Genomic DNA, 13,266 nt, shown 5'->3' with positions numbered 1-13,266 from the left:
TATATATATAAAGTTACCATACAGGGTAAGTGTATGTATGTGTGTGTGCGTATGTGTATATATACATATACACACAAATATGTTACTTACCTTGAAATCCAAGTAACAACTAATCCATTTTAATATTCAAGTATTAGCTTCTGGAAGGTGGAAGAGGTTCACATAAGCCCACAATGCCATAAGCAGAAAAGGCCTGATCTAGTCCAGGTCCTCATTTAGAGAAAAGGACCACAAGGTCACACTCTAAATAGGATTCTCATTGAGGACTATGTTCACAGAAGCACCAATACACTCAAGTCAGAGGAAGCCCTCAGACAAACCTCCAGAATGCTGGCCAGCCAAGCTGAGTGTACTTAGCCACCTCTCCCAACCCCCACCAACCCCTCACAGCAGAGAACACACCTTCTCATTTGCTCTCACAGTAACCATAAAGCCCCAAGTGGGGGGCCAGGGCTGTCCTCATACCAGGGAGTCTGTCTAATTCTTCTGTCATTGCTCTCTATTCATTAAATTCATTAAAATGATTTCAGTACAAAATCACAATCTAGACATTTTCCTCTTTCTTGTCTGCCACATGAACCATCTTGAGATTTTTAATTTACATTCCCTTGATAAGACAAATAAAACTGAGTATTCCTTGAATTGAAGTATATATACTTCTACCCTTCACCTTTCTGGTATTGTAACAGGCAATAAAAGCTTATTAGTACAGATAAACTGGTACTACCACTGTCGTAAAACAATCAAATTTTGCTTACAAAAACTAAAAAAGATAATAACCTTTTTTTCAACACGTTTATAAACAGATTTGATAGCTAAAAAAGATTTCTAAATCATGCCTCATTGTAAAATAGGCAGTTACAATTTTAACAGAGTCCCTTTGAAGTAGCAGAAAATAGCAAAGTCGTTTACCATATCAAAGTAGAATTTGGGTCTAAAAAAGCCACAATTTCTGTCAAACAAACAAAATGCATCTATGTTCAAAACTATTTTCTTTTGTATTCTGCCCTACAGAAATGAAAGTGTTCACTGGATACTTTGAAGTTTTTTGAATGCTATATGTCAGGTAATTTTATAATATTGTCTATATCCTCTTTCATCCAAAGTAGATTGTTTCCCAAGTAAGTTATTTGGTTTTTTAAAAATTAAGGGAACAAAGGAAGAAAATGAGGATCTGTGAGATGAAAAAGACAGGGTACAAATTGACTCAAATTTTTAAAACATGGCAAAATACAAAGTATGGAAAGTTTCTGAGGAACAGGTTTCACGTGTTCAGTACTACAGATGATACCTGTCTCTATGCCCAACACCACAAAAGCTCTGGGACACTTCACAATTTGTAATCGTTAATTCTCACCAAATTATAAGAAGAACTTCAAATCACTCCGACTATATAGATCCATGATTCAAATGGACTGTGTACAATACCAAAAAAAAAAAAAAAAAAAGGAAGCTCAGAGAAATATCACTGAAGCAACGAGTCTAAGATGATATAAGATCCACTCACTCGCATGCGAAGACTTAACCTTAGGATATAATCACATCCCTATGCCTTCAGAGAACAAGTTTCCTAGAGCTTGTCGTCCTATTCCTGTCTCCATCAGCTTTGTGACCCTACACCAAATACCCGGATTCTTGGAGAGATTTCCACTCTCAAATACACCTGAACCCATCCGCAGCTCTCCAGCAAAGAGCCAACTAGATGAAGCTATTGTCATCTGAGCGCTAAAGGCCCAAGGCTGACTCTCCACATATATCAAAGCTGACTACAAAAAATAACCAGTTTTACCAAAATTAAGGAAATATATTTTAGTACAAATATAAAATAAGACCCAAACCTATTTTACTTATTTCAGTTTCAGTTACCTGCTTAATAAAGTTGCTGAAATCAATCTCAAAACATTTTTGCCATTTCCTTAAATGTTTGTACTTGACAGTAATGGCTATACCTCTATAGTTACTTAGGCTGGATAATTTCAAACACACCAAAGCAATAAAAAATACAGATAAAAAACACAAAATAAATATTATTTGCTCTTTCCAATGATTTTTAAAAGAATATTTATAAAATAGTATACACTATGTACACAGACTGGAATGCATATTCTTTTTCCACTAGCCATTATATTCATTCTAATGTCACACACAAAAAAATCCTAGTAGAAAAAACTAACATGGAAGTATTACTAACCATCAATATCTAAGTCTTATTAAAAGAATCAATTTTAATTTTTTATTAGGGGCTCCTGGGTGGCTCAGTCAGTTGAGTGTCTTGACTCTTGATTTTGACTCAGGTCGCAATCTCATGGGTCCTGAGATCAAGGCTGGCATCAGGCTCCGTGCTCATCGAGGAGTCTGCCTCTCTCTCTTACTCCCTCTCCCTCTGCTCCTCCCCCCACCCCCAGTTATGCTCTCTCTCTCTTTCTCTCTAAAATAAATAAATACATCTTGTTTTTAAAAAAGAATCAATATTAAATTTTTATACAAAAAAAAAAAACCCACAACAAACTTACTTTCATTGTACTACTGCCCTGTGGCCTATATTACCAACACTTAGGAACTAGAATCTCACTTATACTGTCTTTCTAACTAAAATACACAGGGTCTTAGATCCCGGGTAATCCCCAGGCGGTTGAAATTTATCTAAACAAAGTATATCATTCTCTTTCTCTCCACCATCATGCAAACTGCTGACTCCCCAGGTTTTCCTGGGGTCACTGCACTGGACGTATGTACCTACTCTATCACTAATTCCTATGCCAAAATGATTTTTCTTCTAAAAAGCCGCTTCAGTTCATCCCTGCTTTAACTGCCCTTGGTCTGTTCTTCATTCTAGAAAATAACTCGTAACTACCTTCACACAAATGCCAATGCATATTTCTATAATGTCAATGGTAACGTTTCGTGCATTTTACTCAGCTGAAATGCCTTTACGTCTGTATCTTTACAGCTATTACATCTTACCTCTTCAAACCAAAAACAGATTTAGCTCTCTTAGCTAACCCCTACCTGGTAATTAAACTTTGGCCTTGTTGCACATTCCAAACCAACCAGACATTTTCTGAGCATCTAATGCTTTTAGTACCACACAACCACATAAACGCCGATATGTTTTCTTTGTGCTTCATGTTCCTGACAAGATTTTCAACTCTTGTCAAAAGGTATTGAATCCTAAGACAAGTATGAATATCTTTTTGGTTCCCTGAAAATGTGTGCATACATCTAAGAAAGATTAACCCCTCAAAGCTTATTTCAATTACCACTTCCTATACAAAATCACTTTCTGTTCCATGATGCCCTCTACTGTAATCTCACTGCACCCTGACTAGAACATCTGTTATGGCACCTACCACATCTGGCTTTGTGAAGGAGTAGAACATCATGGTCAACAACCTGGGCTCTAGAGCCAAACATACTTCTGGGTTCAAATAATGCTCTTATCAGTTACCAGCACTGGAATCTTGAATAAGACACTTACTCCTTGCATGCCTTAATCTCTTCTTTTGTAAAAGAGCAATAGTAAGAATCCCATGAGTAACTTCTCTTTAAATGTTTAAATTAACTTAAACTAAAATAAAATCAGTTTTATTTAAACTGGTGCTCCTAAAAGTTTCAAACAATCACGTATTTCACAAAGAAAAGCTCAAAAGGAAAGAAACCACCTCTCCTTTATTTTGGCAACTGATAAAACAGATTTAAAAAAATACAGACATAATTCTGCTCAACAGTAGTTTAAAAAAAATATATGCACATTTTGGTCAGAAAACTGTTGCTGCATACCGGTGTATACTAGGCATAAGTACCCATCTAGTGTGGATATTTCTAAAAAGTAGAAATGAGATTTCAGGAGGAAAACCAACCAATGCCTGACCCTTCCTACCTGGGAGAAAGAGACACTGGGCTGGGTAGAAGCCATCTCCGAAAAGACGGTTAGTTACAAGGGCAATGCACCAACATGAAAATGACTCTCTTTATCCTGTCTGTAATTTATGATCACACGTGTCCCAATCACTACAAAGTTTGCCAAACTGAACTACTATATTCATCAGACAATACCATCAAAGTCCCTAATGTGGCATTAACTGCACAGAATGGATAACAACCCAGTGACAACACATTAGATGATTAAGACTCAAATCAAGGGACAGTGCTTTCCTTAGAAAGACAAAAAGGAAAAACAAACCAACAAACAAATTGCATCTTTTGTCATATCTGGCAAATATACAAAATAACGATATAAATAATCAGATACACTTATTGGCAAGATTTAAATCCACTGAACTGATACCTTTATTGTAACTTCAACATATTCTTATCCTTAAGAAATTATTAGCTGGCCTAGGTATGACAGCTTTGGTTTAAAGTTAATACTAGTACGTGGGCGCTGGGTGGCTCAGTCGGTTAAGTGTCTGACTCTCAATTCTGCTCAGGTCCTGATCTCAGGTTTGTGGGACAGAGCCCCACGGCAGGCTCCGTGCTCACTGCAGAGTCTACTGAGGTTTTTCCTTCTCTCTCTGCCCTTCCCTCTTATGCGTTCCCCTGCCAAATAAATAAATAAACCTTTTCAATTAAATAAATAAATAAATACTGGTATAATGAATAAATTCTCCAATTTTTTTTTTCCTGTTGGAACAAAAACATACAGTATCTCTGGCATGGCAAGAAAAACATGACAATTAGCAAAATTTGGGGTAATGAGACTACTTCTGTGAATAAAAGTCACCAATTTGGTGAGTAAGTGACCTACGCCAAAGCTCTTCTACTTAGAATCCAAAAGAAGAAAAGAAAGAATTGAATGTAAAAATTCCAACAGATAATTATCTTTTGAGAAACTCCACAAAATCAATCCCACATAGAACTACAATAAGACTTCTTTATTAAAAAAAAAAAAAGATTTTATTGGTTTATATTTCTAAAAGAATATGTAACATCCAAACACAAGCAAGTCAAAGAGTCTTATGCTAATAGAGGTGCTTCTATTTTAACAATGATTATAACAAATAACGTATTTCTATAATTTTCCTCAGAAAACCTGATGTATAAGATTTGTTATTATTAAAATATCTATTACTATATATTATATATAATTGTTATATATTATTATCTCTTATAAAATAGAAAAATGCAAAAGTACTTAAGTATTATTGCATAGAATAAATACAACTCGGTATCTACAAAATAGCTAAGATGACTCAAAGTTAATCAGAGCAATTGCTCCTTACTGAGTACCTACTACAAGCAAAGAACTGAAGAATGTACAAATTTCAAGGTTAGTCTACGGATAGCCCTTTTAATAGACAGGGAAGCCGATGAATTACTTTTAAGCACACATTAGTGCTGCCCTTCTGTGAATTAAGTAACAAATTAATATAGCTCTTTTTTGCATTTAATTATATTATTTCTCTTGTTGAGAAGAAGATACATACTATTTCTAGCATGGAAAGGAAAGCATGACATCTAGTGGAACTGGGGTAATTACTCTACTTTTCCAAATAAAGGTTCAATGCAGCACTACCCACAAACTCTTCTGAGTCTACGTGTAAAAAATAACTCCTAAAACTGCAGCAAAAAGTACGAGTGTTTAGACACTACAGGAAGTGAATCTTATTATTACCCTTTAATTATTTATTATTCTCATATTTTTGGCTCCAATAGCAGGAGTGCCAAGCCTTTGTCTTCCTGACAGGATCTACGACACAGTAACTGTTCCAAAAACACTTTACGACTCAATGTAATGCTTTCCAGTTGAGAGGAAATGATTTCGTATGCTTGTAAAACAAGTGAAACCTAACATCAGTCATACTTAGAAATACTTAATGTGTCTCAAACTTTTTAGAACAAAGCAACTCATATACGAAAAGAAAAAGGCAGGCAGGCATAAATTTCAGGTATTTCAGATAATCAAAACAAGCTTCTACCTGAGGCAAGTATTTAGAAAAGTGCTTAAAATCTACAGGACCAAACTGAAATCATTTGAATGGGTCCATTTTCTCCAAATTGCTTTGCCCTTCAGCAAAACTGCATGGTATTCAAGCATTATTATCATATGGGATCTATTCTATTACTACTGATAAACATTTTTAAATTTTGATGCTTCTGATTCTATCAAATAAGGTGAAGTAAAGGTTGTAAATTCATCTAAAAGGATATCCAGTGTAACTCTATGAGTACATTAGACCCTAGTTCTACACAGACAGCAGTTTAAAAAATTGCGGCTATGGGGCCCCCGGCTGGCTTAGTCAGTAGTGGACCATGGGGCTCTTGATCTCAGGGCTGTGGGTTTGAGCCCCATGCTGGCTACAGAGATTACTTTAAATAATAAATTGGTAAATAAATAAATATATTTTTAAAAAATAAATAAGTAAATCACAGCTATTTTAATCATAACCTTATACTCTGTATACAGTCTTATCTGTCCACCACGTAAATTCAAATTTTTTCAGAGATTCAAAATGAAGCACTCATGCATTCTTTGGAAGTACCATTGTTTCCAAGGTGGAGAGAGAACTTGAATCTTGATCTTGATTGGACATCCTAGATGGAGCCCTCCAAAACTTGAATGAGTCATCTAAACCTGTGACAACAGGAAAACTGTCAACATGAATACAGTCTCCTCCATATTAAAACATTTAACAGAAAGAATACTTGTTATAGGAAACCAGTGAAGAACTTGTTCCAGAAAACCAACCAAGAACTAAGGAAAAAAGTTTGCTTAATTTTTTTTTTTTAAAGATTTTATTTATTGATTTGACAGACAGAGATCACAAGCAGGCAGAGAGGCAGGCAGAGAGAGAGAGGGAAGCAGGCTCCCTGCTGAGCAGAGAGCCCAATGCGGGGCTCGATCCCAGGACCCTGGGATCATGACCTGAGCCGAAGGCAGAGGCTTTAACCCACTGAGCCACCCAGGCGCCCCAAAAGTTTGCTTAATTTTTATTATTCTTAATTAATTTATATATAAATCTTGTTTCACAAAAATTTTAATGACAATTAATGGAGTTTGCTTGGCTTAATTTAATACAATTTATCAAGACCACAAGCTCCCAAACTTTAATGTGTATAAGAAGCATGAAAGGCTTGTTAAAGAAATTTCCTGGGTCCTATTCCCAGAGATTCTACTCACCCAAATCAGGGTGAGAGTCATAATTTTGTATTTAATATGTTCACAAAAGATCTGAATGATGTTGGTTCAAGAGCCATGCTTTGAGTAACACTGACCCAGAGAAATCCAAACAATGAAATAGGTCACTTTCCTAATAAGGACATTTATTTAAAATTTCAGAAATTTCTGGGGTGCCTGGATGGCTCAGTTGGTTAAGCGTCTGACTCTGATTTCAGCTCAGGTCATAATCTCAGGGTGAGGAAATGAAAGCCCACGTCAGGCTCTGTACTGGGTGTGGAGCCTGCTTCAGATTCTCTCTCTCTCTCTCTCTCTTCTACGCCCCCTCCACCCCATCTCTCTCTCTCTTCCTCTTTAAAAAAAAAAATGTTCAAAGTCTTCATCAAATGTCATTTTCCTCTTAATTCCTTCAAGAATTGAGGAGAAAAGTGAATTAGAAGCTCACACTTAAGTATCTGGGAGTAAAGGAACTATGTCTGCAATTCACTCTTAGAATACCTCAGGAAAAAAATATATATATACGTATACATGCTTATAAACACATACATATACATACACATGGCATAGGGGAACAAACACAGTAAAATGTTAACATTTGAGAACATTCTTGCATTCTTGCACCTCTTCTGTAAGTGTGAAACTATGTCAAGATTTTCAAAAATTACTATTAAAAATTAATTTTAAAAATATAACTTATTTTTTAAAATCATTAAGTTATTATTATGAGACAAAAGTATTTATACATGCTAAGATCATAGAAATCCAAAAGAATCTACAAATAGATAGAAGAAGGTTTCAGCAAGATATTTTGATAAATGAGTACCATACCAAAAACAAATAGCTTTTTGATATATTACAAAACAAATTAGAAAATTTAGTAGGAAAAGGTCTCATTCTTGATTGCCTAGGAAGAAAATTTCGAAAAGTTTAAAACATCTAATAGAGAAAAAAAAAAACTGTAAAACTTTACTGAAGGGCATGAATAGCTTATAAAACATTAATCAGATGTCAAAATGGTTTCCATGAAGAATTTATAATGAAGAAAAATGCTTAGGCAATGTTTAGTGGAAGGAGGGAACAAAAATGTACATAGATATGAACACAATCATGTAAAACAAACAAAAGCTACAAGAGAGAGAAGACTGGAGAAAATCCACCCTGACGTTAACGAAGGTCATGTTTGCGTCGTGAGGCCCAGAGAAAAGCGTTTTCCTGTGTACTTTCATTATTTTTCAAATATTCTGTAACAAACACATAGGTATTCAACAGTTTTTAAAAAGTTAGATCTCATAAAAATAAAGATATAATGTACTTACCATTTAAATCACTGCCTTCTGAAGTTCGATCAAGAGCAGAAAAATTCAAATCAAATGTATACCGTCCCAGGTAACAGTGTTTTACCATCTGGTTCAAATGCTCATAAAAATGGCAGTGATATAAAAGAGCCTGAAGGGCAGGTTTTCCTGTTAGTGACAGGCCAGAATCCTCATCATGGACACAGGGGCCCTATAAAGAAAAGAAGGAGAGAAGAAGAAAGAGAAACTGATTCATAAAGTAATTTCTTCAAAAAGACCTGCTGTCTGCCCCACATTCCCCTCAGCGAACCAAATGCAACCCAGGCGCTACCTGATCCTTCCACCTGCCTCTGTCCCTCCACACTCAAAGCAACCTGACTTGGGCAAATATTTCATCCTCTCAGTGTTTGCTGCCTAAAAGTCCTCTGAAGGCAGAAGGCTGATCTATTTTATCTCTTGCGGGATAAACATTAGTTTACAATGCTTCTATGAAATGCTACAGTTTCAACCAAGTAATTACATACTCGATCCACAAATACAATAAGAGCAGTATTTTTCAACCTACACGGAATAAAATAAGTATTTAAATATCTGAAATAATGTGATCCAGTAATTACGTTCCAAATTATTTTTTGCACCTATCAATATGCCAGATAAAAATGAAAGCCTCATCACTATCAAGGATAAAACTTGTTTGCCACATTACTTCTCCCTGAATGAATTCTGCAAGAGAAACATATGCAGGCACACATGCCCACACACACACTTCCATCAGGACACTGAGAAGAATCTGCCATTATACAATTTTAATCTAGTTGCACTTTTTTCCAAACTGTGTTTTACACTGCCACTCACTACTTTTCCTGGAATATCCAGTGGCAAAAACCAAGCAGTCAGGATATGTTTAAAGTTTGCAAAGAATCATGCCACTAGCTTATAATTATTTTTGTTTTTGGAAAATGATTTAAAAAAGTTATGATTTTTAAAACAGACCATGAGAGAGAAATATAAAAGACAGAAAACAGAAATTTAAGTGCCACAAGGAAAGGTATGGTCAAAACATATTCGAAGTTTATCATTAACTGTGATATTTATGTATGGGTCCCTTTTCTCATGTCTGCTCATCACCAAGAAAAGATGGATGTTAAAACTTACTATCCAGGAAGATAAAATAATTCACAAATGAAAGGTAAAATTAAAACAGTAAGATTATTTCCATTAACCTTTCTTTTTCAGGATATTGTCATTATAATCAAACCTCTGACTTCATGATTAAATTCCTTTTATGGTCGTGAATTGTTATGGTTGTATTCTAATAAAACTACCTAATACTGTGAACTTACTCTTCATCAATAGAGCAATTTACATATTTAATAAGAAATAAGGCTATTTAATGAGCAACCAGCACATGATGCTCCCTGCATAACTTTAAATTTTGAGGTCTAGAAGAAGCAGGTAAAACTTTTCTTGTGAAAGTACAAGAACAGGGTCATATGGCTGTTTGTCAACCATGGTATATGTTTCAGGCAATGTGGCCCTTTCATGCACTTATTTAATGATCTGGAAGGAAATAATTCATCCAAAACCACAGAGTCAATCCTAACATCCACATCTTCAAACTCTTCTTTTAGGCAACTTATAACATTCTAAATGTACAAAACATCTCAAATATACAGGAGATTTGCAATAGTTGCTTAACATCACAAAGTAAAGCCCTCACTATAATAATTCAGAGAAGGAATTAACAACCAAGATGAGAATTATAAATAATTCAGCTAAGTTTACTAGCTTAGTTCCAACTACTTAACAAACTTCAATAAGCCAATAAAATAAAATGATTAAACAAAGTAGGACAAATACTACCTTTTTAAATATATTTCATAATGATGCCCAGAACAATTTTTAAATTTTCTTACAGACCGCATAAAATTTTTACTTTTGCAAAATTATACCTATAAAAAAAATCATACTTATCTTCCTAGATGAGTTACACCGCAGTCTTACAATTCATGAAGGTTTAATAAAAATAGGTGAAAGAATATAAGCTATATAAATCTCAAAAACAAGCCCTTCAAGAGCTCTCATTAAATCTACTCATTAAATTTACTCTTTATTCTGTAAAGGTCTGCTGAGGCTGAAGGTTATACCAACTGCTAGAAGGAAAGGTATATTACAGACTCGCTGTCTTCTAAAATCCACCGTTTTGGGGTGCCTTGGTGGCTCAGTCGGTTAAGTGTCTGACTCTTGATTTTGGCCCAGGTCAAGATCTCAGAGTTGTGAGATCGAGCCCCATGTCGGACTCCACACTCTGGAAAGTATGCTTGTCCCTCTCCTTTCAGCTCCTCCCCCCGCTAATAAGTAAAATCTTTTAAAAAATAATAAATGAATGAATGAGTAAATAAATAAATAAATAAGTAAAATCTACCTTTTCTTCAGTTATAAGTATTTCCACAGTAAGGGAGAAATTATACATAAGGGATGTAGAATTGGAGTAATGACTCCCCAAGTATACATAATTCCCTTAGTGATAAAGAATCATTAACATAATCCCATTTACCCTTCAGTTAGTACACAGATAGTCCCTGACTTACAATGGTTCAACCTACAATTTTTCAACTTTATAATGGAGCAAAGTGATATGTGTTCAGTAAAAACTATTTCCGACTTTGAATTTTGATCTCTTCCCCGGCTGGTGATATGCAGTAACGTATTCTCACGATGCTGGGCAGCAGTAGCCAGCCACAGCTCCTAGTTAGCCAGTGATCACAAGGATAAACGACCAGTCTGTTTTTCACTTTCATTGTAATATTCAATAAACTACAGGAGATATTCAATACTTTATTATCAAACAGACTTTGTGTATATGATTTTGCCCAACTGCAGGCTAATGTAAGTGTTCTGAGCACATTTAAGGTAGGCATGGCAAATCTCTGATATTCAATAGGCATATTAAATGCATTTTCAACTTATAATATTTTTAATTTAACAGTGAGTTTACTGGGACAGAACCCCATTGTAAGTTAAGGAATATTTATATTTTTAAAATTCATTTTTTTCTCGAGTCCTTATGAATATAGAAAGAAAATACTTAGAAAATAATGATACAAAATAAGTCATATTAAGAGATGTTAACTTTATTTATTTATTTATTTATTTGGAGATGTTAACTTTAAAATTCCATCTACTTAGTAAGGTTTCAGAACCTGTTTCTGGTGGGGGGGGCGGCGGGGTGGTGCCTGGCTGGCTCAGTCGGAAGAACATACAACTTTTGATCTTGGGGTTGTGAATTTGAGCCCCATGTTGGTTGTGGAGATTACTTAAATAAAAACTTAAAAAAAAAAAAGAAAGAAGGAAAGAAAAAGGAGCCCCTGGGTGGCTCAGTGAGTTAAGTGTCAGACTCTTGGTTTCAGCTGAAGTCATGATCTCAGGGTGGTAGGATGGAACCTGTGCTGGGCTCCACACTCAGCATGAAGTCCGCTCAAGATTCTTTCCCCCACCCTGCCACCCTGCCTGCACGCTCTCTCTCTCTCTCTCTCAAATAAATAATAAAATCGGGGCGCCTGGGTGGCTCAGTGGGTTAAGCCGCTGCCTTCGGCTCAGGTCATGATCTCAGGGTCCTGGGATCGAGTCCCGCATCGGGCTCTCTGCTCAGCGGGGAGCCTGCTTCCCCCCACCCCTCTCTCTGCCTGCCTCTCCGTCTACTTGTGATCTCTCTCTGTCAAATAAATAAATAAAATCTTAAAAAAAAAATTAAAAAAACAAAATAAAATAAAATCTTAAAAAAAAACAAACTGTTTTTTTTTCTTTGCCTATAAATCAGTGTGAAAATATTTCAGCCTACCAAGATTGAATACGTTAAATTAATTCTGATATGAACGAAGGATTAATATCCCAGAAAAAAAAGACTAAGAGGTAAAACTATAAAAGATAAGGAAATAAAATCAATTCAAGGGACTTAATATGGGACTCATACGATATGTGGAATGATAGAACAAAGGAAAAAGAAAAGTCATTTTTAAAATAAATAAATATGGGGTGCATGGTGGCTCAGTCAGTTAAACAACCGGCTCTTGACTTCTGCTCAGGTCATGATCTAGAGTCCTGGGATCAAGCCCCGAGTAAGGCTGCATGCTCAGCAGGAGTCCACTTGAGGATTCTCTCTCCCTCTCTGTCCCTCCCCCGCTTGCGCACAAGCATGCGTACTTTCTCTTGCACGAGCGCTAAAATAAATGAATCTTTAAAAAAATAAAATAAATAAAAATGAAAATACGTGTAGAGCCAAAAGATACAGTACATCTATGTCTTCAAATTAAGGAGCTTAATGAGTGTCAAGCAAGAGCAATGAAAAAAGATACAAAACCATAAAATTCTAGGACATCAAAGATAAAGAGAGGATGATAAATGAAAAAGTTGGCCATAAAGAGGTAAAAAAGCCAGCTGGGAGTCCAATTTCTCATCAGTAGTATAGGATGTTAGAAAACAATGGAGCAAAATTCCTGTGAGGAATGATTTCAACCTATCTGGTAACTACCCAAACTACTGGAGTACAATTTAAATACATTTTCAAAACCACAAAAACTCATCAAGTTTCTTGCTCATGCACTTGTTTTTAGGTAGGAGTATGATCATTTTGAAGATCCTTTCTCTTCAAGAAAGGATCCTAACTGAAAAAAAAAAAAAAAAAAAAAGGATAACTAAAAGTTTAAAAAAACATTAGATACAATATAGACTCACAATTTAAAAAAAAAAAAATTAGACACTCCATAGGAAAAAAATCACCCAAACCACTTTTTTTAATTATACACATACATAAACACCTATGTTTGTATACATACAATATATATATAAATATCA

At 35.3% G+C, this 13,266-nt stretch overlaps 1 protein-coding gene across 1 annotated transcript in view; it reads right to left on the bottom strand.

Moving 5' to 3' along the window:
- LOC111154257 (rotatin) overlaps positions 1–13,266 on the bottom strand; it is a 163,209-nt gene that overhangs the window by 52,576 nt on the left and 97,367 nt on the right. The window contains exons 33-34 of the mRNA XM_022513760.1: positions 8,434–8,623; positions 6,483–6,574 (exon numbers count right to left, since the gene is read on the bottom strand). Coding sequence (XP_022369468.1) covers positions 6,483–6,574; positions 8,434–8,623 — 282 coding nt within the window. The remainder of the gene's footprint in view (positions 1–6,482; positions 6,575–8,433; positions 8,624–13,266) is intronic.

Source organism: Enhydra lutris, unplaced genomic scaffold (assembly GCF_002288905.1).
Source record: "Enhydra lutris kenyoni isolate GAN:26980312 unplaced genomic scaffold, ASM228890v2 scaffoldscaffold36, whole genome shotgun sequence".
Classification (NCBI taxonomy): domain Eukaryota; kingdom Metazoa; phylum Chordata; class Mammalia; order Carnivora; family Mustelidae; genus Enhydra; species Enhydra lutris.
Note: the sequence above shows the minus strand (reverse complement) of the source record. Positions and strands in the feature narration are given on the sequence as shown.